Source organism: Eriocheir sinensis, chromosome 29 (genome assembly GCF_024679095.1).
Source record: "Eriocheir sinensis breed Jianghai 21 chromosome 29, ASM2467909v1, whole genome shotgun sequence".
NCBI classification, from domain to species: Eukaryota; Metazoa; Arthropoda; class Malacostraca; order Decapoda; family Varunidae; genus Eriocheir; species Eriocheir sinensis.
In genome coordinates, this window is record NC_066537.1 from 5,648,452 (window position 1) to 5,670,981 (window position 22,530).

General features: G+C 44.6%; 2 protein-coding genes and 1 long non-coding RNA gene across 4 annotated transcripts; 2 read left to right on the forward strand and 1 right to left on the reverse strand.

Moving 5' to 3' along the window:
• Positions 1-3,015: 3,015 nt before the first annotated feature.
• LOC127004865 (staphylococcal nuclease domain-containing protein 1-like) lies at positions 3,016-11,422 on the forward strand. The gene is made up of 16 exons (XM_050873049.1): positions 3,016-3,136; positions 4,086-4,204; positions 4,739-4,881; positions 4,993-5,120; positions 5,215-5,409; positions 5,493-5,660; positions 6,007-6,171; positions 6,304-6,428; positions 6,635-6,832; positions 7,642-7,825; positions 8,510-8,782; positions 8,897-9,112; positions 9,263-9,449; positions 9,674-9,885; positions 10,021-10,224; positions 10,405-11,422. The coding sequence occupies exons 1-16, from the start codon at positions 3,089-3,091 to the stop codon at positions 10,513-10,515; spliced, it is 2,676 nt and encodes an 891-aa protein (XP_050729006.1). The 5' UTR covers positions 3,016-3,088; the 3' UTR covers positions 10,516-11,422.
• Positions 11,423-12,539: 1,117 nt separating this feature from the next.
• LOC127004866 (cardiolipin synthase (CMP-forming)-like) lies at positions 12,540-17,352 on the forward strand. Its single transcript, XM_050873050.1, has 7 exons — positions 12,540-13,733; positions 14,651-14,773; positions 15,118-15,255; positions 15,669-15,798; positions 16,113-16,198; positions 16,584-16,744; positions 16,904-17,352. Exons 1-7 carry the CDS (start codon positions 13,503-13,505, stop codon positions 17,001-17,003), a joined length of 969 nt encoding a protein of 322 aa, XP_050729007.1. The 5' UTR covers positions 12,540-13,502; the 3' UTR covers positions 17,004-17,352.
• On the reverse strand, positions 13,744-14,644 carry LOC127004869 (uncharacterized). 2 transcript variants are annotated; one of them, XR_007758077.1, is made up of 4 exons: positions 14,404-14,644; positions 14,086-14,297; positions 13,971-14,048; positions 13,744-13,931 (listed from the first exon to the last, which is right to left on the reverse strand). It is a non-coding gene; the product is annotated as an uncharacterized LOC127004869 (long non-coding RNA). The 2 variants fall into 2 exon arrangements; XR_007758078.1 differs by lacking the exon at positions 13,971-14,048.
• Positions 17,353-22,530: the final 5,178 nt, after the last annotated feature.

Genomic DNA, 22,530 nt, shown 5'->3' on the forward strand with positions numbered 1-22,530 from the left:
AAGTTGGCAACCTCTTTTCACCTGTAAATAAAGGTGATAGGTTAATTGTGAAACGTGTAGTTGTGAACATGGCCGATATAACACGTAATATACCACAATAATTACAATACACAATGACAGCCTCGGGAGCGGTCAGTGCATGCGAGCAAGATTTTAAGTTGGCAGCCTATTTTAACCTGTAAATAAAGATGATAGGTTGTGACATGTGTAATTATATGTACACGGAGAGATAACACGTAATATACCACAATAATTACAATATACCATAACAGTCCCGGGCGACCAGTGAATGCGAGCAAGATTTTAAGTTGGCAACCTCTTTTAACCTGTAAATAAAGGTGATAGGTTAATTGTGAAACGTGTAGTTGTGAACATGGCCGATATAACACGTAATATACCACAATAATTACAATATACAATGACAGCCCCGGGCGACCAGTGAATGCGAGCAAGATTTTAAGTTGGCAACCTCTTTTAACCTGTAAATAAAGGTGATAGGCGTGACACGTGTAACAATTATTATGAGCACGGGCGATATAACACGTAAAATACCACAATAATTACAATAGCCCATACCTACAATGACAGGCTCGGAAGCGGTCAGTGCATGCGAGCAAGATTTTAAGTTGGCAGCCTCTTATAACCTGTAAATAAAGATGATAGGCTAGCTGTGACATGTGTAATTATATGAACACGGATCATAACACGTAAAATACCACAATAATTACAATAGGCCATACCTACAATGACAGGCTCGGAAGCGGTCAGTGCATGCGAGCGAGATTTTAAGTTGGCAGCCTCTTTTAACCTGTAAATAAAGATGATAGGCTAGCTGTGACACATGTAAATATGAGCACGGCCGATATAACACGTAAAATACCACAATAATTACAATAGCCCATACCTACAATGACAGGTACGGTAGCGGTCAGTGCATTCGAGCAAGATTTTAAGTTGACAGCCTCTTGTAACCTGTAAATAAAGATGATAGGCTAGCTGTGACATGTGTAATTATATGAACACGGAGAGATAACACGTAAAATACCACAATAATTACAATAGCCCATACCTACAATGACAGGCTCGGAAGCGGTCAGTGCATGCGAGAAAGATTTTAAGTTGACAGCCTCTTTTAACCTGTAAATAAAGATGATAGGCTAGCTGTGACATGTGTAATTATATGAACACGGAGAGATAACACGTAAAATACCACAATAATTACAATAGCCCATACCTACAATGACAGGCTCGGAAGCGCTCAGTGCATGCGAGCAAGATTTTAAGTTGGCAGCCTCTTTTAACCTGTAAATAGTGATAGGCTGTGACACGTGTAATTATATGGGCCTATATATGAACACGGAGATATATATTATGACACCCCATGGAATTATAGGCTTTACTAAGTGACGCACGAGGAGAGCGACAATGTGATCGAGGAACCTAATATATGTGAAGGAATAAAAAAGAAATACATGTAAGTAAGATATATAATGCGAAATAAGATAATAAACGGGATAGGCAGACAGACAGACAGACAGACAGACAGACAGACAGACAGACAGACAGATAGACAGACAGACAGACAGACAGATATAGCTATAGGTGAATGACTTAAACTGAGTGAGCTCTATAGGGATTTAACATGAAGAAATAAAAAATAAAAATCATAAGCTCGGTAATTAATAACGGAAAACAAGATGATAATGGGACAGACAGACAGACAAAAAGGTGAAGAAATAAAAGAATAAAGTGCTGTTATGTAATTTAAAACAAGATGATATAATATACGCTACAGACAGAATATACAGACAGACAGCAGCTATCACACAGACAGACAGATAGACAGACAGACAGATAGAGGTGAAGGAATAAAAGCTAGAACAATACATAGGCGCTGTTATATGATTCGAAACAAGATAATAATGGTACAGACAGATCGACAGACGTATAGGCCTACAAATTAACAGACAGACAGAAAGACGAAGACAGACATATGTGCGTGAACTCATTTCCCTGGCTCTTGAGTGCTCCAAAGACTTAATGTTAAGGAATAAAAGCATAATGCAGAACAAAAACATGATAATATGGTACAGACAGATCGATGGACAGACAGACAAACAGACAGACAGACAGGGTGCTGCACGTAATTCATCTCTTATTCTCGAAAGCGCCATTTTTAGTGTTAAGGAATAAAAGAATAATGCAGAACAAAAATACGATAATATATATATGGTACAGGCAGACGGACAGACATCGACAGACAGACAAACAGACAGACAGTAATTCATATCTCTGATTCTCGAAAGCGCCATTGTTAGTGTTAAGGAATAAAAGAATAATGCAGAACAAAAACATGATAATATATATATGGTACAGACAGACGGACAGACATCGACAGACAGACAAACAGACAGACAGTAATTCATATCTCTGATTCTCGAAAGCGCCATTGTTAGTGTTAAGGAATAAATGAACAATACGTAACTGCTGTAATATAATACATGGAAATATATTGGTCTGGACAGACAGACAGACAGACAGGTCCATGAACTCCTCTCCCTGTCTATCGAGGGCGCCACCGTCATCGCCACATCACCATCCAAATAACAATGAAATACTCTCACACATCACTGATTCTTCATTTTTATCTTCATTTTGTCCTACTTATTAGTCGAAGAGAATAACAGAAGTGTCATCAGTTTATCGAAATAATACTTTTTAATTATGTGGAATGGCCATGTTGAAAACTCATCACCCCGTACGTTCAAGTACTCATCCAAAAGTGAAGAATATGTCTATTTTGGTTTTATAATGTTATTTTTTAGATCTGTGGTGAGTATAGAGCGGGGGTCTACTGCAGGGAGCTATTAAAAGTATTAATTGTATATAAGATATCGCGTAAATAAGGATGCATTCTCCGACTGTAATTGAGCTAAAGTGGATAAATGGCTACAAAGAAATAAACAAAACTTATATCATATAGCTTTTCATGCTATTTTATGTTCTCAGACTGTATTAGGTGAAGTTTTTAATGTATATGTAATTATTGTGAGGGGTTGTTTGAGTACTTGGTCCTCAGTGACCCATCATGGCGGCGCCTCAACCAACACAAGTCTGCCGCGGCATCATCAAGCAGGTATTTCCCCATGTTTTATCCCTCTGTATCGCCTGCATCAAGCGCCCGTCAATAGTTATTCCATCAGTTTTAGGATCCCGAGGGGCGGGCCGGTGAAATATGGATAGATCGGCCGTGTACACCTAAACAGATTGACAGCTCGGCCTGGTATTTGCTAGCGCTTATATATGGAAGAATTATCCACCCCGCTTCGATTTTATGGACGGATTTGCGAATAATTATTTCAGGGAGGGAAAATTATGCTCAGGTTCAGTCAGCGGCGTTGTATTTACGAGGGACGCAAAGTCTGTGTGGAGTGTCAATGACCAGGTGATCGTGTTTACCTGCCCGTGTGTGCGTGTGTTTGTGTGCGTGCGGCCAGGTGATCTACTTGCTTATTTACTTATTTGTTTACTTATTATGTTTGCTTAATGTACGGTAAAATTCCAGAAGTTCCCCCGCGGCTTACAGGGAGACTTAATTATTTGGTTAAGTGTACGTGTGTGTGTGTGTGTGTGTGTGTGTGCGTGCTCTTCGTATACTAAGAACATAAGAACGAGGCGTGAACTTTTACTTTCGAGGTTATTTCAGATGTTAAAGCATGTGTGTGTGTGTGTGTGTGTGTGTGTGTCAATGACCAGATGACCTTTGTTTAATGTGTAACTGTGTAAGTAATTGACTATTTCAACTGGGCCAGGTTACTGTGTGTGTGTGTGCGTGTGTGTGTGTGTGTGTGAGAGAGAGAGAGAGAGAGAGAGAGAGAGAGAGAGAGAGAGAGAGAGAGAGAGAGAGAGAGAGGAAAATATAAGAAAGTGGATTTTAGGAGAGGAAGGGAGGGCTTGATTTGAAGAGAAGGACAAAAAGAGAGAGAGAGAGAGAGAGAGAGAGAGAGAGAGAGAGAGAGAGAGAGAGAGAGAGAGAGAGAGAATGGGTTAGGACTGGCTACTATATCATGTCACATCTTTGCCAGGTCCTGTCCGGTGATGCTGTCATCGTGCGGGGTCAGCCCAAGGGGGGGCCGCCCCCCGAGAGGCAGATCAACTTCTCCAATGTTGTGGCACCGCGGACGGCACGCAGGGCCACCAATAAGTAAGTGTGTGTGTGTGTGTGTGTGTGTGTTGTGTATGTGTGAGACTAAGATATCAACTTGCCTGCATGTTAATTTATTTTGGCACATGTTAACTACTGCTACTACCACTTCTATGTTATTCTTTATTCTCTGTCTACTCTTTCTACTACTACTACCAGGTTATACATTAACTACTGCTACTACCATTACTACTAGCATTATTACTACTTCTATGTTATTATTTATTCTGTCTACTATTTCTACTGCTCCTACTACCAGGTTATACATTAACTACTACTACTATTACTACTACTACTACTAGGTTATTCTTTATTCTGTCTACTATTTCTGCTACTTCTACCGTACCAGGTTATACATTACTCTCTGCCTTCTACTACTACTATTACTACTACCAATTGATTATGCCTTGTTCTTTGTCTCTACTACTACTACTACTACTACTACTACTACTACCAATTGATTATGCCTCGCTCTTTGTCTACTGTATCAACCATTTCTACCACCATGCCTTACTCCCTGTCCTACCCTCGCAGCATGCAGGAGACGGTTGATGAGCCCTATGGATGGGAGAGCCGGGAGTTTCTACGCAAGAAGGTGATCGGCAAGGAGGTGCTCTTCACTGTGGAGACAAAAACTGCCACCGGGAGGGAGTATGGCACCGTCTACGTGGGAAAGGGTGAGAGAGAGAGAGAGGAAGAGAGTATAATGTGAAAAAAGGTGATAAAAACAAACCCTTTCTCTCTATAAACATCCCCTAAGTCTGTCTCCCCTTTCCCTCCTCCCCCAGACATATCAACTGGCGAGAACCTGACGGAGGTGATGGTTTCTGAGGGCCTGGTTTCGGTGCGGCGGGAGAGCATCCGTGGCGAGTCCAAGCTTGTTGAACTGGAGGAGCAGGCAAAGTCCCAGGGCAAGGTGAGCCTACTACTACTACTACTTTGTTATGCATTTCTTTCTGCCACATCATCTAGAATGAGCAAATGCTGACCTACCCTCTATCTTCCTGCAGGGCAAGTGGGCAGGGAACGATGCAGACCATGTGCGTAACGTCAAGTGGGCCTGTGAGAACATGCGTGCCTTCGTGGACAAGGCAAAGGGCCGGCCATTTGAAGCAGTGATAGAGCACGTGAGGGACGGCTCCACCGTGCGCTGCTTCCTGATGCCAGACTTCCACTACATCACCCTCATGATCAGTGGCATCAGGGTGGGTGTCTGCTTGTGTGTTTGTTTCTGTGTGGCTGCAGTGTTGACCTTCTGGCTCTGATACATCTGCCCTCCTCCCAACAGTGTCCAATGAATAAGCTGGACTCTGAGGGCAAGCTGGACAAGGGCAACAGTGAGCCTTTTGCCGATGAGGCGCGCTACTTCACCGAGTCCCGGCTGCTGCAGCGCGACGTGCAGATCATCCTGGAGACCTTCAACAACAACAACTTTGTCGGCTCTGTCGTTCACAAGGTGAGCAGGAGGCTGTGGTTACTGTGTGATGCCAAGAGTTGGTTGTTCTCTTATGTAGCTCAGATCATATCCATGGCTCCTGCATAAATGTTTTGTAAGTGTTGTATTCAGTGTCACTGTTAAGGTTATCTTCGAACACACAATAGGCAGCAGATTACAGTAAAGATCAACAAAGAAAGAGCTCACTTTGCTCTGTAACTCATAAGTCTTAGTGCGCTGGAGGACTGGTTGCCTTGTCTCAGTCTCCCGGTGTGATGAGTTCTTCTAAAACTTCCACCCTGTCAGCCACACACCCCGCAGTCTCATGTGACCCAGGCTTCTCAGGATCTCCGTTTCTTGTCTACAGAAAGGCAACATTGCCGAGGCGCTTCTGAGGGAAGGCTTTGCACGCTGCGTCGACTGGTCCATCGCAACAGTGACGGGCGGGCCTGAGAAGCTGAGGGGTGCTGAGAAGGTGGCCAAGGAGAAGCAACTAAGGCTGTGGCAGGACTACAAGCCTTCCAGTCTGTCTGTGAGTGTTCCTGGACTGTTTGGGTTCTATGCTCTCCCTTCCGTTAGTTTGACTCACACAGGTGTTGCATTGACATCCCATTAATCTCTTATTCTCCTTGTTCTCCATGATCTGCTGCTGCTGCTCCTCCAGTTGGCAGACAAAGACAAGGAGTTTACAGGCAAGGTTGTGGAGGTGGTGAACGGTGATGCTTTGGTGGTGAAACGCCAGGACAACACCAACAAGAAGATATTCCTCTCCAGCATCCGGCCACCCAGGTGAGAGAGAGAGAGAGAGAGAGAGAGAGAGAGAGATTGTTATGTTGTATGTAAGAAAGTAAACACAACATTGATTTTCCTGTCACATGGGAAAACATTTTTTTCATGCGATATAAAAGATTCTCGAGTAAGTCAGCCAGCCAGCCAGTCAGTCAGTCAGTCAGTCAGTCAGTCATCCCCTCCCCCTCCTCCTTTTCCCCTCACAGGCAAGCAGAGTCCGAGGCGCCGCGTCCTCCCGGCAAGAACTACCGTCCACTCTACGACATCCCTTGGCTGTTTGAGGCGAGGGAGTTCCTGCGCAAGAAGCTGATCGGCCAGAAGGTGCTCTGCTCCGTCGACTACATCCAGCCCGCACAGAACAACTTCCCCGAGAAGACATGCTGCACTGTCAGGATTGGCGACGTGTGAGTGATGCCTCCATACTTTGTTTTTTTCTTCCTTTCCTTCCTTCATTCCTTTCTCTCTTCATTCATTTGTTTATTCGTTCAGTCAGTCAGTCATTTCTCTCTCCCTTCCTTCCTTTGTTCCTTCCTTCCTTCCTCCCTTCATTCATTTGTTTATTCATTCAGTCAGTCAGTCATTTCTCTCTCCCTTCCTTCCTTTGTTCCTTCCTCCCTTCATTCATTCGTTCAGTCAGTCAGTCATTTCTCTCTCCCTTCCTTCCTTTGTTCCTTCCTCTCTCCCTTCATTTATTCGTTTATTAATTCAGTCAGTCAGTCATTTCTCTCTCCCTTCCTTCCTTTGTTCCTTCCTTCCTTCCTCCCTTCATTCATTCGTTTATTCGTTCAGTCAGTCAGTCATTTCTCTCTCCCTTCCTTCCTTTGTTCCTTCCTCTCTCCCTTCATTTATTCGTTTATTAATTCAGTCAATCAGTCATTTCTCTCTCCCTTCTTTTCTTTGTTCCTTCTTTCCTTGCTTCCTCCCTTCCTTTCTCCCTGAATGAGCTAAGTTTTTGGGTAGTAGGAAATACAGTGAAGGGAGAAAAGGCAAGTCTAGGGATGAATATACTGCTTAGCTCTTGCATTAGGAAACTGGACAGCATAGGAACGAGCTTAGTTTTTGGGAAATGGGAAATACAATGAAATGAAAAGGGAAGGTCCAAAGGTGACTTCTGCAAGGGGTGAAAGAATGAAAATATTAGCTTATTCTTGCAGTAGGAGTCTGACAGTATTGGGTTGAGTTTGTCGCCTAATGTTGCCAACTCTCAACACAGGAACGTGGCCGAGGCTATGGTGAGCAAGGGCCTGGCGACGGTCATCAGGTACAGGCAGGACGATGACCAGCGCGCCAGCTGCTACGATGACCTGCTCTCCGCTGAGGCAAAGGCCACCAAGTCCAACAAGGGCCTCCACAACAAGAAGGAGACGCCCATACACAGGGTGGCAGATCTCTCCAGCGTAAGTGTGTTTGTTTGTCCTTTTCTTGCTTTAACCCGTCCGCTGCGACAGGCACGGATTTGGCCTTAACTGGTAGCCTGATAACACATAGCCCCAGGTCTTTCTCTGCCTCTGTAGTGGATAGTGGAGTGTTTCCCATGTGGTATTGGTGTGCTGGATATCCCTTCACTGGTAGCCTGGTAACATACACTCCCAGGTCTTTCTCTGCCTCTGTGGTGGATAGTGGAGTGTTTCCCATGTGGTATTGGTGTGCTGGCTATCCCTTCACTGGTAGCCTGGTAACATACACTCCCAGGTCTTTCTCTGCCTCTGTAGTGGATACTGGAGTGTTTTCCATGTGGTGTTGGTATGCTGGATTTCCCCTCCCAAGGTGCAGGACTTTACCTTTTCTTCACTGAACTGTAACAGCCACTTTTTGTTCCATTCTTGTGGCTTGGTGAAGTCTTCTTTTGTCAACCAAGCACAAACATTTGTGATGTTTTCATAGGAGTTGTGTGTTTTCCAGGGGTAGTTTAATGACCCAGGTGGTAGTTTGACCCTTCTGTACCATGAATCTAAAGCAACACTTTTAGAACCTGCCTGATCTCCTTTTTGGCCTTTGGAAATAGTTGATATGAGAGGTGGAAGCATATGACCTTTGATCCACGTTATCCTAAACCCTGTGACTTGGTATCCTTGCTGCAGGACGTGGGCAAGGCCAAGGGGTTCCTGCCATTCCTGCAGCGCGCCGGACGGACGGAAGCCGTGGTGGAGTTTGTGGCATCAGGGTCGAGGGTGCGCCTCTTCATCCCCCGAGAGACTTGCCTCATCACCTTCCTCCTGGCCGGCATCAGCTGTCCCCGCGCCACCCGGCCGGCTCCCGGGGGAGTTGGGGGAATGCTGCCCGGGGAGCCCTATGGCGAAGATGCCCACGCCTTCACCAAGAACCTGGTGCTGCAGCGCGAGGTGGAGATAGAGGTGTGTGTGTGTGTGTGTTTTATTTGAGAGATCAAGTAAATATGAAAATGGTGCTTTGGTAATCTTTGTGAATTGGAATGTTTTCTGTTGAGGTAACTTCCCGCCACTCTGCAGGTTGACTCCATGGACAAGGGCGGCAACTTCATTGGCTGGCTGCACGTGGACAGCAAGAACCTGTCGGTGCTGCTGGTGGAGGAGGGGCTCAGCACGGTTCACTTCACGGCAGAGTCCTCCAAGTTCTACCAGCAGCTGACCTCGGCACAGGAGTCTGCCAAGGCCAAGAACCTCAACTACTGGTCCACCCACGTCGAGGAGGAGAAGGATGAGAAGGTGAGGAGCACTGGCACCCAGCATGTGTTCTTGTATTACATTATCAAGCATTTTTCACCTCTATGGAATCTTTTATTTCGATTCATTTTATCTCAGTCATTTTCCCCTCCATGTATTTTTAACTCAACCAACCTGTTCCTTTTCCCCCAGCCTGAGGACCAAGCCAGTGAGCGCAAGGTGGACTACAAGCCAGTGGTGATAACGGCCGTGACGAGGGAAGGCACGCTCTGCGGCCAGTACTGCTCCGACGGCCCAGCCCTTGAGCAGCTCATGGAGAAGCTACGAGCAGAGTTTGCCAGCAAGCCTCCCCTGGGTGGTGCCTACACTCCCAAGAAAGGTGTGTAGGATCTGTCAGTTTTTCTCCTTTATTTGGTTAATATTTTTGGTCATTCTAAAGTTTACATAAGAAAGGGATGAAAGAATGAAGATAAGTTAACTCTTGCAGCAGGAAAGCAGACTGTATGGGGATGAACTTGTGTAGTCTTATGCTTGGTAAAGTGTAACTGTGCATCCCTTCTCCCAACACTCATGCTTGACCCCCCACCCCACCCCTCCCCCAAGGCGACCTGTGTGCTGCCCAGTTTGTGGACGGCCAGTGGTACCGTGCCAAGGTGGAGCGTGTCACTGGCCCCAACGTGTCAGTTCGGTACGTCGATTACGGGAACCGGGAGGTGACCCAGTCAACCAAGTGCGCCTCCCTGCCGGCTGGTTTCTCCTCGCAGCCGTATTATGCCCATGAAATGCGTTTGGCACTCGTCAAATTCAGCAAAGACGTGAGTGCCATGGGTTGTGGTAGTGTGCGTGCTTGTGTGTGTGTGTAGATGTCCCACACAAAGAATCGAGTGCATTTTGATCTCTCTTTGCATCCCTGTCCTTGCCTCCATTATCCACTCACTCCACTCCTACAGGAGGACTATGTGGAGGATGCCCTGGCTGGCCTGATGGCAGAGGTGGAGGGGCAGGATGTGGTGGCCAACAGGGAGTACCGTGCAAATGGAGTGGATTACGTCTCCCTCCAGCGGGTGGACAACAAGACGGACGTGGCAGAGACGATGCTCGGCCAGGGCCTGGTGCTGATGGACGAGCGGAAAGACAAGCGCTTCGCATCCCTGGTGAGAGAGAGAGAGAGAGAGAGAGAGGTGGGGGATAGATTAAAAATGGGAAAAAAAATGTCTGATGGACTAAGGAAAGTGTTTTAGAGAGAGAGAATGAGAGATAAGTACTGTTTCAATAGAGAACCAGATATATAGAGGTAGAGCGTGTGAGTGACCTCTGTACCTTATCCCCTACAGATCACCACCTACCGCGCGGCCCAGGAGTCTGCGCGGCAAAAGCACCTCAGCGTGTGGCAGTACGGAGACGTGACGGAGGACGATGCACATGAGTTCGGGATGGAACGGTAGAAAACAAATCACTCCAGACACTCACCTCCCCCCCATACCTCTCTCTCTCTTTCTCTCTCCCTCTCTCTCAATCTGTCTCTGTCATCTCTGCAGTCAGTTTTGGTCCTTTGTTATTATTACACTTTGGGATGCCCTGTGTGTGTGTGTGTGTGTGTGTGTGTGTGTGTGTGTGTGTGCTTTGGGGTAGACATGTGCAAGTCAAGAGCAGCTTGTTTTGTTTTGTTTAGTTTTCTGTTAGTGTTTACAAAGCTATGCCTTGTAGTGGTCCTCCTCTGATGGAGCTGAACTTGATTTGTACATGTCAGTGTGTGTGTGTGTGTGTGTGTGTGTTTCGTGTATGTTGGGTTTTTATATAAATTTAATCCAGTAATATGTATGCATGCACACACACAGTGATATCTGTACAAGTATTTTTTATCTTAAATTTTTTTTGTGTGTTGCCATTGCCATTTTATGAAGCCTCTTGCATTGTTTGGTGTTCTCTAAAGCTGTGAGAACGATGCCGTGGGACAGCCACCACCAGGCAGCCTGGCCCCAAACACCCGCCCCCTTCCCTTGATAAAGGGATCAAGTTACATATTGTTTTATTTATTTATCTTTGACACCAGTAAATACAATGATTTAGTTTTGGACAAACAGTAATCACACATGTAAAGAGAGTGAAGGCGCAGCTATTGTAGAGAGAGGGAGAGCGTGGGGGAGGTGGATTGAGTCTGCTGGCCTGGAGTGTGGAGGGTGAGTCTAAGGGACAGGCTCCTGGCGGCAGCTGTGGCACAGAGCGTTGGTTGTGTGGAGGGAAGGGTGTGAGGTGTGACATGATGCTGTTGTTGAAAGCATCGCTGTAAGTGTTTACTTAATTTCTTTTATATACGTATATGATACAATACCAGTAAAGTATGTGCATGGACCTTGTATGTAATGCAATCCTCAGAGGGAGGGAAAGGAGAGAGAGAGAAAAAGAAAATAAACACAAATGTTACAGTACTGCTCACTAAACATGAATGACTTGTTGTTAATATTATTATTATTTTTATCTTCTACTTATGACTTCCGGGCTGTCAGCAGTTTATGGCAGTGTAGCGAGCCATGAATGTTTGGCTGCACCAGGTGACAAGAGCAACAACTGCCACTACTATCGGCCCCACCACCTCTGTGCACTCACTCAGGTGCTCCCATCAAGGAGGAGAGGCAGGTCTTGGAGCACAGCATTCAGTGTTGGTACTGGCACCTGACATCTGGCAGAATCAGTGTGGTGTGAGGCACTGGTTTGCCCACACCATCATCCATTATCAGCTTACTTCAGAACAAAGCCCTTTCCAACACTCGCCACTTCTCTCTGATATGTCCACAGCATCCTGCCTTGGCAACAGTTATCATTTCATCTCCACCTGGCTTTTGGTCAGCCTTGACTCCTACAATTTCTGTGTTACCACTCTGTTCTACACATGATGTGATCTGCCCAAGTCCACTTTCAACCATCAACAGACCATCTCCAAATTTCTCTGATCCCTTATCCATGATGCTCTCTGCCTATGTCTGTTGCAGCTAATATTTCTCTCCATCCCTCACTGCATACACTCAACCATAGCAGCTTCCTCCTCCTCAAATGCCAGTCCTCACCCCAGCCTACTCTCATCCTTGAAGTCATGTGCCCTGTGCCAACACTGGAGGCTGTGTCACAAGACCTCTTGCTCTGAGGGGGAGTAGCCTGTATGGGTGACTGTTTTTAGGGAACCACATTATGGTATAGATATACATATAATTCAAAGGTTTATATGTTTTACTTGTTATTTGAATAATTGTTTTAAGGTATGGATGGAAAGGAAGTAAGGGTCAACTTTATCATGGTTCATAAATGTCTTACAAATGGATATCATGCCATTCTGTAACCTTCAATCCATCACTGAGAGGAATGACTGACTGCAATTAACCTGGTAGCAGCGGGGATCATGTTTCTTAATGGTCCCTGTAAGCGAGAAAAAATGAGAAAATCATCACTCACACAAACCTTTTCATAATATATATCAAAGCATTTGTGATCAGTTTATGTATCATCTATTTTTGGGGGTTTAAATCATGGTACAAATTTGGCCTGTCGCTGCTACACGGTAAAGCCACAAATTTGGCCCGTCGCTGCTGCTGGGTTAATTTCCTTTATTTTGGTCTATCAATAAAGTGAGGTGTTTGGCAGAGGAGGAGGTTGCTGAGACTATCATGACACAAAACAAAAACCAACAGGAACGTGCTATGGATAATGGAGGCTGAAGGGATTTACTGGTAAGGGAAGGACAGAAAATCAAGTCTTGGAAATATGTAACATAACAATAACAGGAGCTTGGCCAGAGGAGCAACAAGAGGGGAAGGCGGTGTGTACATGCATCAAACAGTCAGCGATGGGAGGAGGGTATTTATTCAGTCCCACACCCCACCTCAAATAATAACAGGAGCTTGGCCAGAGGAAGGCAGTATGAGAGAAGGATGGTGAAGTTGGCAAAAGTGTTCCTCGCGCAGTGCTGGGAAAAGAAGGGCACAAATGTCTGAATAAGTGAAAAGTGACTATTTCAGTTTAGAAAATTGCGTAACACTGAACAGGAAGATGTGTGAATAAGAAGAAGGGAGGAACGAGAGGAGGAGGACCTAAGAAGCGATACAAAGCGTTACAGGTCAAAAAAAGAAAGAAGAATACGTGCATCAAACAGTCAGCGATGGGTGGAGGGTATTTCTTCAGTCACTACACCACCTGCTTACCACAAGAGAAGAGGAATGGATGGAGAAGTTGCAAAGAACCTTTATTTTCTCTTAAAATTTCAACTACGTCTTCGTCAGAGAGTAAAGAAGACCTTATCAGAGGAAATTAAGTACAAATGCATTCTGGGGTCAAGGACTGTGCCGTTACAAGGGCTGAATTTCTCTCCACCTGATGATGATGATGATGCTCGCTGTAGGCAATGTTTACATCCTTCCTCTCGTGATGGGCGCGCGGTAAGATGGCCTCAGCAGTGCTCTCGCCGGGGCTGCGGGTGTGCGGCTCCTCCCTCTTCCCCCTCAGCAGGATCAGCCGCGTCTTGCAGCCTCATAGTCAAGCTGTCTGCTGCACGATGGGCGGCAATGCGGGGCTGTGGGCGGGGAGGAGGGCGGAGTGGCGGACGGCAGACGCACGCCCACGGTGGTGTGCGTGCCGCTCCTTGCTGACCTCAGGGGACCATGAGAAGGCCAGGGTGAGTAGCTGCTGACCTCTTAAGACCATGGAAGGGACAGGGTGAGTGAGTGCTGACCTAAGAGGACCATGACAAGGCCAGGGTGATAGATAAGCATTCATAGATTCATAGATAAGGGTGAGTGTGCTGACCTCTTGGGAAGGGTGAGTGTGTGCTGACCTCAGAGGACAATGACAAGACCAGGGTGAGTGTGCTGACCTCGGAGGACAATGACAAGACCAGGGTGAGTGTGCTGACCTCAGAGGACAATGACAAGACCAGGGTGAGTGTGCTGACCTCAGAGGACAATGACAAGACCAGGGTGAGTGTGCTGACCTCAGAGGACAATGACGACCAGGGTGAGTGTGCTGACCTCAGAGGACAATGACAAGACCAGGGTGAGTGTGCTGACCTCAGAGGATAATGACAAGATCAGGGAGAGTGTGCTGACCTCTTGGGAAGGGTGAGTGTGTGCTGACCTCAGAGGATAATGACAAGACCAGGGTGAGTGTGCTGACCTCTTGGGAAGGGTGAGTGTGTGCTGACCTCAGAGGATAATGACAAGACCAGGGTGAGTGTGCTGACCTCAGAGGACAATGACAAGACCAGGGTGAGTGTGCTGACCTCAGAGGATAATGACAAGATCAGGGAGAGTGTGCTGACCTCTTGGGAAGGGTGAGTGTGTGCTGACCTCAGAGGATAATGACAAGACCAGGGAGAGTATGTGCTGACCTCAGAGAACTAGATAAATAAGTTTAGTATGTACACATAATATCACTGGTGCTGCAGAGCCTAGCATCATGGCCACTTGCTCTTATAATTATTACAGTAAAGAGACAAAACAAATCTTGAAAGCTCTCTCTCTTGAAACTGCAAAATATAAGAATAAGCACATAAAGAAATGAAACTCAATAAATATAATATCCTTGGTGTTGCAGAGCCTAGCATCCTGGCAGGTGAAGGACCAGCCTGCCAAGATCAAGGAGGCAGGCCAAGGACTCCTCGAGGACTTGAAGGAGACAAAGGCTAAGGTCAGAGAGAAGATGGGGGAGATTGTTGAGGTAAGAACAAGGTCGTTGGTGCACTAATTGGCCTTAACTGACCTTAGATCATAATAGTAGAGACTGATACTACTCCTCCTCCTCCAACTACTACTACTATTACTACTACCATTACCACTACTACTACTACCATTACTACTACTACTACCATTACTACTATTACTACTACTTCTACTACTATTATTACTACTACAATTACCAATAATATTAATGAGAATAATAATAATGAGATATATAGTAAGAATGACAACACCAGAGTAAGTCTTATGTATAAGTTATTTGTAATGTTATGTGTTTATATGTTGTTTTTAATGTATGTCTTTTATATGTATTTTTTTGTTCAGCGTGAAAACATCTGGACTGTTCCCAACTTGCTGTGTGTGGGTCGCATCGGCCTGTCGCCTTACCTGTGTCACCTGGTGCTGGCAGCCGACCACCACTGGGCCCTAGGACTCTTCCTGCTGGCTGGCACTACAGACCTGGTGGGTCATAAGGAAAGGAAGGGACAGGGAATATTTATAGCTGTAGAAGGTTACCCCGGTAGCAGCAACGGGCCAAATTCGTGGCTTTACCGTGTAGCAGCAATGGGCCAAATTTTTGCCATGGTATAAACCCCCCAAAATAGATGATGCATAAACTGATCACACATGCATTGATATACATACTTTATTATGAAATGGTTTGTGTGAGTGATGATTTTTTCTCATTTTTCTCGCTTGGAGGGGCCTTTAAGAAACATGATCCCTGCAGCTACTACTGGGTTAATGGAGGTATTACAGGAAGGGATATGGAAGGGAGAGGTGTATAGGATGCTGCTTAGTATATCCGGTATACATTGAGTATTTGTATGCTCGTGAAATAGCTAGTTTCCTGCACTGCAACACTGAACCCACAGCTGGACGGGTGGATTGCTCGGACCTTCCCTGGCCAGTCCTCCAACCTGGGCAGCTTCCTTGACCCTCTGGCAGACAAGACCCTGGTGGCAATGCTCTTCCTCTCCCTCACCTATGTCGACCTGATACCACGTGAGTCTGGGAGCACAGAAGGACTGGTTTATGAGGACAGGAGAGTTAATGTAAGGAAAAGTAAATTGGAGGTTAGATTCACTTAGGGATGGGAAGGACAAATGATTAATGGCTCTCAGAAACATGAAATAAGAGTGAAAAGAATAAATTACAGACAGACATATGAGTAGGTAGATAGATAATATAAAGAGAGATATATAAGAATAACTGTACTGGCCGACTGGCTGGTTGGCGTCGTGTAGTCTCCTGGTACCCTTGTGTTTTAAGTCTGGAGGTGAACCGTGTCCATTTCTGTGTTGGTTTGTCCTCCACAGTGCCGCTGACGGGCCTCATCATCTACAGGGACGTGCTCATCATTGGAGGAGCGTCATATGTCCGCTATAAGAGCCTTCCTCCTCCGGTAAGTTGGTTTTTCTTCATTTTTAGTTCTATTCTTGAGGTCAGACCACCGTTGCCAGATTGTCGTACTCAGAGCATAGTATTTACCGGTTTCTGACGCCTAACTATTGCCAAGAAACACCAGAATCTAACTCTTTTAACGATAACTATATATTGATTTCGTTATTGGAGCCCAGAAGACAGTTTTGGGGTAGGAAGTCGGGAAATATAAGCGGCTGAGTACGACAATCTGGCACCGTTCGGTCAGACTTGCAACAATCTTCATCCATCTTGCTCAGTCCGGTGCTGTTCCCTCCTTGCATTCCCTCCACCTCTCATCTCACATGTTCGAACGTTTGCGACCTTCCTCCACTGTTAGAAAAAATGATAATTTGGCCTTGTTTCAGCGCACGATCGCCCGGTACTTCGACGCCACCCACGCCACGGCCCGCCTCGCACCCACCACCCTAAGCAAGTTTAACACGGCCGTCCAGCTCAGCCTCATCACCGCTGCGCTGGCCGCCCCGATCTTTGCCTTCACCGACCACACCGCCTTCAAAGCACTGTGGTAGGGGTCACGTTTTATACTGTACTGTAATGTATTGGTGATGTTAAGGTTGAGGAAGTGGCGGTCATGTCTGTGCCTGTCTGTCTAGAAGAATCAACAGAGAAATAAGTGACATAAGAATAAGTGGTTGACTGGTGATGTTTTTTTTTCTTTTCCCAGCTGGTTGACGGCGGCCACCACCCTCAGTTCAGGCCTCAGCTACATCTTCTCCAGGGACACCTACAAGTTCCTCAGGTCCATGGATGAGCTGCCTAAATAGTGTGTGTGTGGGTGTCTGTGTGGGTGTGCATGTAATATTAGTAATAGATAATTGATAATAGTTTATTGAGAGTTTGCAGCCATGGAGTGAAAATATGGGAACTTGTGTGCACAGTAATGAATGAGAATTATAATTTGTAAAAGAAAAATTGCTGTGAAAGAAGAAGCAAAAATTATATATAGTTAAAACAGTAAGCCATTCAGAGGTTGGTAGATATGTATATATGGAAGTGTGTGTGTGTGTGTGTGTGTGTGTGTACATATTGTATGCATTGATGGGCACTGTTTTAATGTGTGCATACATTTGTACCATATTAGATTTGATAAAATTAATAAAATTTTGAACAAATCTTGATATGTTGTAACTGATCAACTTCCTGTTTGTGTGTGTGTTTAAGAGGGTTACAAAATGGATAAGTTGTGGTTCAGGAAGGATTTAGTCAAGAACACAAGGGTAACTGAATGATTGGGAAGCAGAAAGTATGTAGATATATACTTAACCCTTTCAATACATGACGCAGACGTCGGCATCGCAGTGTGGAAAGGGTTAAGAGGAAATGGAAGAGAATTAATCCTCTTCTAAACCTCTTAAAAATCCTCTTCTAAACCTCTTAAGAGGAAATGGTTTAGAAGAGGATTAATCCTCTTCTAAACCTCTTAAAAATCCTCTTCTAAACCTCTTAAGAGGAAATGGTTTAGAAGAGGATTAATCTTCTTTCATTTCCTCTTAACCCTTTCCATACTGTGACGCTGACATCTGCGTCACTGTATTGAAAGGGTTAATACAAATAGATAAAAGATGAAGGTACTAATGCGAAGTATCAAATGAAGAATAGATCTGTTTATGAGTGGGAAGGGCAGAAGGTGAAACAAAGAGTCCAGAGGAGCTGCCATATCAAGACTACAGCTTCTTACACACACACACACACACACACACACTCCAGCAAAACCTGTAATGTCTCATTCTTATGTAATGGAAAATGCTTATAGATAGTTAGATTGATAGAGAGATTTATTTATAGACCAACAGCTATAGAGCACTGTAGGTGTTGGTTTGGCGGCGCTCGGTCAACCAGGCATATTCACTTTATCGTGTGATAATGAAAAAAGTTGAATAGTGCTAAATGATGATTCATTATTTTATAACAATCAAAATCATAATCATAAAGAAAATAGTGCGGTTATTGGCATCATTGTAAGGATATAGTGATATGTCCTTTTGTATATAGAGTGGTCAGCAGCTAGCACTCAGGTGACAAGACATTAGACAGGTCCCTCCAGTAGAGCCAGGTCAGGTCATTACACAGCTTACGTACGGAGACCACGGTGACAGTGCTCGGGTCATATACTCAGGTCAGGTGCACTCCCATATATGTAACGATACATCATCAGATAAAGTTTCGGGAGACAAGTCTGCAGGTCATTATGTAGCAGAGAGAGAGAGATTAAAACGAGGGATTAAAGCGAGAGATTAGAGGGCCAGAAATCATTGTTACTACTATTTCTTCTCTAGCTTTTTCCTCCTCCTCGATCCTCCTCCTCTTCCTCATGGAGTTGTTGGTGTTATTACGTGAGAAATTGTTCACCTGTCATGGCGGAGATTAATGCTGGAGGTAAGAGATTTACATAGATTTACATAGAAAATCAGACCACACAGACCCCATGGTCCAGACTTGGTGGTTTGTCCTTAAACCTAAGTGATTTTACATTAATCAGAAGACTCCAAAACGTTGCACTTCTACTCTAGTTGATATTAAGTTGAAGGAAGTGACGGTCGAGCTTATTTTTGAAGGAGTCAATCGTGTTACACTGGACCACTGATGGTGGAAGCTTGTTCCATTCTCGCACTACAACGTTGGTGAAGAAAAATTTGGTGCAGTCTGAATTTACTTGTCTACATCTGAGTTTTACGCCATTGTTCCTCGTGCGCAAAGTGTCATCGATCATAAACAATGTTGATCTGTCTACATTCGTGAAACCATTAAGTATTTTAAAACATTCAATCAGTTTTCCTCGGAGGCGACGTTTCTCAAGAGAGAACATGTTAAGGGTAGAAAGCCTTTCTTCGTAGGATTTGTTGCGCAAGGAAGGGATCATTTTCGTTGCCCGACGCTGAATATCCTTTGCATGGTGGGGAGACCAAAACTGTACCGCATATTCCAAGTGGGGTCTGACTAAACTGTTGTAGAGCGGGAGTATTACATCTTTATTCTTGAATAAAAAGTTTCTTTTAATGAAGCCCAACATTCTGTTCGCTTTATTTACTGCATCGATGCATTGCTGTGAGAATTTGAGGTTTGACGCGATTTTGACCCCCAAGTCCTTGACGCATTGAACGCTTTTGAGTTTAACGCCGCGCATTTCGTATTCGAACTTCTTATTCCTCGTTCCAACTTGAAGGACCTGGCACTTGTCTACGTTAAAGGGCATCTCCCATCTATCCGACCAAGCTGAAATTTTGTGCAAATCCTCTTGGAGGCTTTGCCTGTCTTCGTCAGTGAGAACCGAGTTACCAATCTTTGTGTCGTCTGCAAATTTACTAATGCGGTTATTGAGTCCAACATCCACGTCGTTGATGTAAATAATGAAAAGCACTGGGCCAAGAACCGAGCCCTGAGGGACGCCACTAGTGACAGGCGCCCACTCTGAGTTAAATCCGTCAATCACTACTCTTTGTTGTCTGTTGCTCAACCAATTCGCGATCCATTGGTTTACTTGACCGTCAATACCGATTTGCTTTAATTTGTAAAGTAATTTATGATGCGGGACTTTATCAAACGCTTTCTGGAAATCAAGATAGACTACGTCCAATGATTTGGTTACGTCATAAACAGTGAAGAGGTCGTTATAAAAGGTTAATAGGTTTGATAGGCAGGATCTTTTGTTTCGGAAGCCATGTTGTGAGTCCCCAATCAATGAGTGGCTTTCAAGGTAACTCACAATTTTGTCTCTAATTATGCCCTCAAGTAGCTTACCTACAACCGAAGTTAGACTAATGGGCCTGTAATTACCTGGTACTTTTTTGTCTCCTTTCTTAAAAATCGGTGTCACGTTAGCCTTTTTCCAGTCTGAAGGGACGATGCCTTGTCGCAAGGACATATTGAATACGGTTGTGAGGGAGGAGAGTATTTCGCTCTTTGTTTCTTTCAGCAGAGTTGGATATACTTTGTCAGGTCCAGGACTTTTATTTGTTTTAAGTGATTTGAGGGCTTTAAGGACTTCATCGGGTTTTATTTCAAAGTTAGACAGTGCATGCTCGGGATTTACATTAGTACTGGTGTTGGTGGTAGCGAGAGGAAGACTGTTAGTATTAAACACCGAGGAAAAGTAATTGTTTAATAGGTTTGCAACGTGTTGACCGTCAGTCACATGGAGGTATTATGGGGTTATAATACCTCCATGGTCAGTCACTAGTGCACCGTCGCTGTTTGTTAAAGGTCCAATACCACTTTTGATCGCCTTATTTCTGTTGTTTATGTAACTGAAGAAGGATTTCGGATTATTTTTACAGTTGGCTGCAATATTTTCTTCATATCTACGCTTTGCCTGACGCACTAATCTGTTTACTCGTCGCCTGGCATCATTGTAAAGTCTAATGTTTTCGGGCGTGCTTTGTTCTTTCTTTAACCTGTAAGACAATTTTCTCTCCTTGACTGAGTGTTTAATTTCGCTATTAAACCAAGGTGGGCTTTTATTAGTGTTAATTCGCTTCTCGCACAACGGGACAAATGTGTCCTGCTGAGTGAGTAAGTGATTTTTAAAGCTTAGCCAGGCGGGATCTTTTCCGTTTGGCGTACAGCGCTAAAATTAATTTTAATATAGATTTTCTTATGTATTTTTGTCCGTAGAATCCGAATATGACAACCGTTTTATGGAGAAACGAACAGTATATATATATTATAGCAGCCGCCGCAGACTCAAAATAGCTCGCAGAGGGCTTAGGGTCGGGGAGCATATTTAAACTACTCCAACCGAACTTTACGACCTACTAACGGGGGGGCTGCGCCCCCCTCGACCCCCCCTAATAACCAGGGGGGGCTACGCCCCTCCCTGGACCCCCCCCTCATGTATATGTGACTTATTTCAGCGAGGAGGTATTTCTCGCAACACCCGCTGCAGCCTCGCCGCGGCCAGCACCAGAGGCGACGCGCTTTCGTAAACATTATCCCATATTTTCAAGAGTAAAAAAAAAGTCCTTGAATTGGATTTTCAAAGCGTTTCCATGACTGCTGAAGGTTTGCAAACGGAAAAGATCCATAAATTGTATATAATACTGAATATTACGACTTTTTAAAGTTTGAATTCCTTCAGTAATAGATAGGAAGAAAATAACTTTAAAGGCAAATAACTCAAAAACTGTTAATTTCTCCAAAAAAATAATGTGATATTCTGATTCTACGGACAAAAATACATAGAAAAATCTATATTAAAATTACTTTTAGCGCTGTACGCCAAACGGAAAAGACCCGCCAGGCGTCCTCTACATTGCCGTCATCTGATAGTTGCATATCTTTTAGTTTTCGTCGGATTTCTACGAAGTTGGCTCTTTTGAAATTGGGCACCTTTACTTTATTTTCAGTCACCGATGTTTGAGCTCTAATGTCAACGCGCACTAGTTTATGATCGCAGGAACCGAGGTGTTCTCCTACCGTGACATTACTGACTAGGTTATCTTGGGTCGCTATAACAAGGTCAAGTATGTTATTTTGTCGAGTTGGTTCAGAAACCATTTGGCTTAGATAATTTTCCTCTAGAAATTCGATCATTCTGTGGGACTCACCTTCTGTACCCGACAGTGTCGCCCAGTCGATATGGGGGAGGTTAAAGTCTCCTAGTATCAGTGAGTCGCTGTTATTAAGTGACTGCCTTAAGACGCTGTACATTTCAAGATCGCCATCAAGTGATTGCCCCGGAGGCCTGTAAGTGACAGATATATTTAAATTGACTTTTGCAGTGTTTACTCGCACGCACAAATGTTCAACGTTACTGTTTCTTGGTGTTTTGTCAGTGGGTTGCAAGTAGCTTTTGACAAAAAGGGCGACACCACCCCTTCTACGGTTTACACGATCATTGTTGAAGAATCTGTAGCCATCTATGTTGTATTCGGAACTTAAATCAATATTAGTGGTGTCGATAAATGTTTCGGTTATAGCAATTACGTCAAAGTTTTCTGTCAGAGCAAGACATCGCAGTTCATCAAACTTGTTTCTTAGGCTACGCGCATTGAAACTAAGGACTCTTAGGTTATCTTGAAGCTTGGTAATAGAGGTGGTGGTACTGAAGGGTTCAATGTTACGAGTCTGTTGCGGTGTAGAGAGAGAGAGAGAGAGAGAGAGAGATGAACGCTGGACTTTTATACTTTTAATAATTGTATATAGCGAACTGACACCCATTTCTCTGTGATGACAACCTGACGATCGATGAGAGGCTGAGGAGGAGGAGGAGGCAGGGCGGTGATCGAGAAAAGAACAGTTAATTGCGTCCTCTTGAAAAAGGCGCCAACATCATCGTCAACATCAGCATAAACA

Excerpts from the sequence above, each read along its gene's own strand:
- LOC127004865 (XM_050873049.1), top strand. The coding sequence starts at position 3,089 with ATGGCGGCGCCTCAACCAACACAAGTCTGCCGCGGCATCATCAAGCAG. Across the intron at positions 8,783-8,896 it reads AGCGCGAGGTGGAGATAGAG|GTTGACTCCATGGACAAGGG; the intron begins GTGTGTGTGTGT and ends GCCACTCTGCAG. Across the intron at positions 9,886-10,020 it reads TCGTCAAATTCAGCAAAGAC|GAGGACTATGTGGAGGATGC; the intron begins GTGAGTGCCATG and ends CCACTCCTACAG.
- LOC127004866 (XM_050873050.1), top strand. The coding sequence starts at position 13,503 with ATGGCCTCAGCAGTGCTCTCGCCGGGGCTGCGGGTGTGCGGCTCCTCC. Across the intron at positions 13,734-14,650 it reads GGGACCATGAGAAGGCCAGG|AGCCTAGCATCCTGGCAGGT; the intron begins GTGAGTAGCTGC and ends TTGGTGTTGCAG. Across the intron at positions 15,799-16,112 it reads CTATGTCGACCTGATACCAC|TGCCGCTGACGGGCCTCATC; the intron begins GTGAGTCTGGGA and ends TGTCCTCCACAG.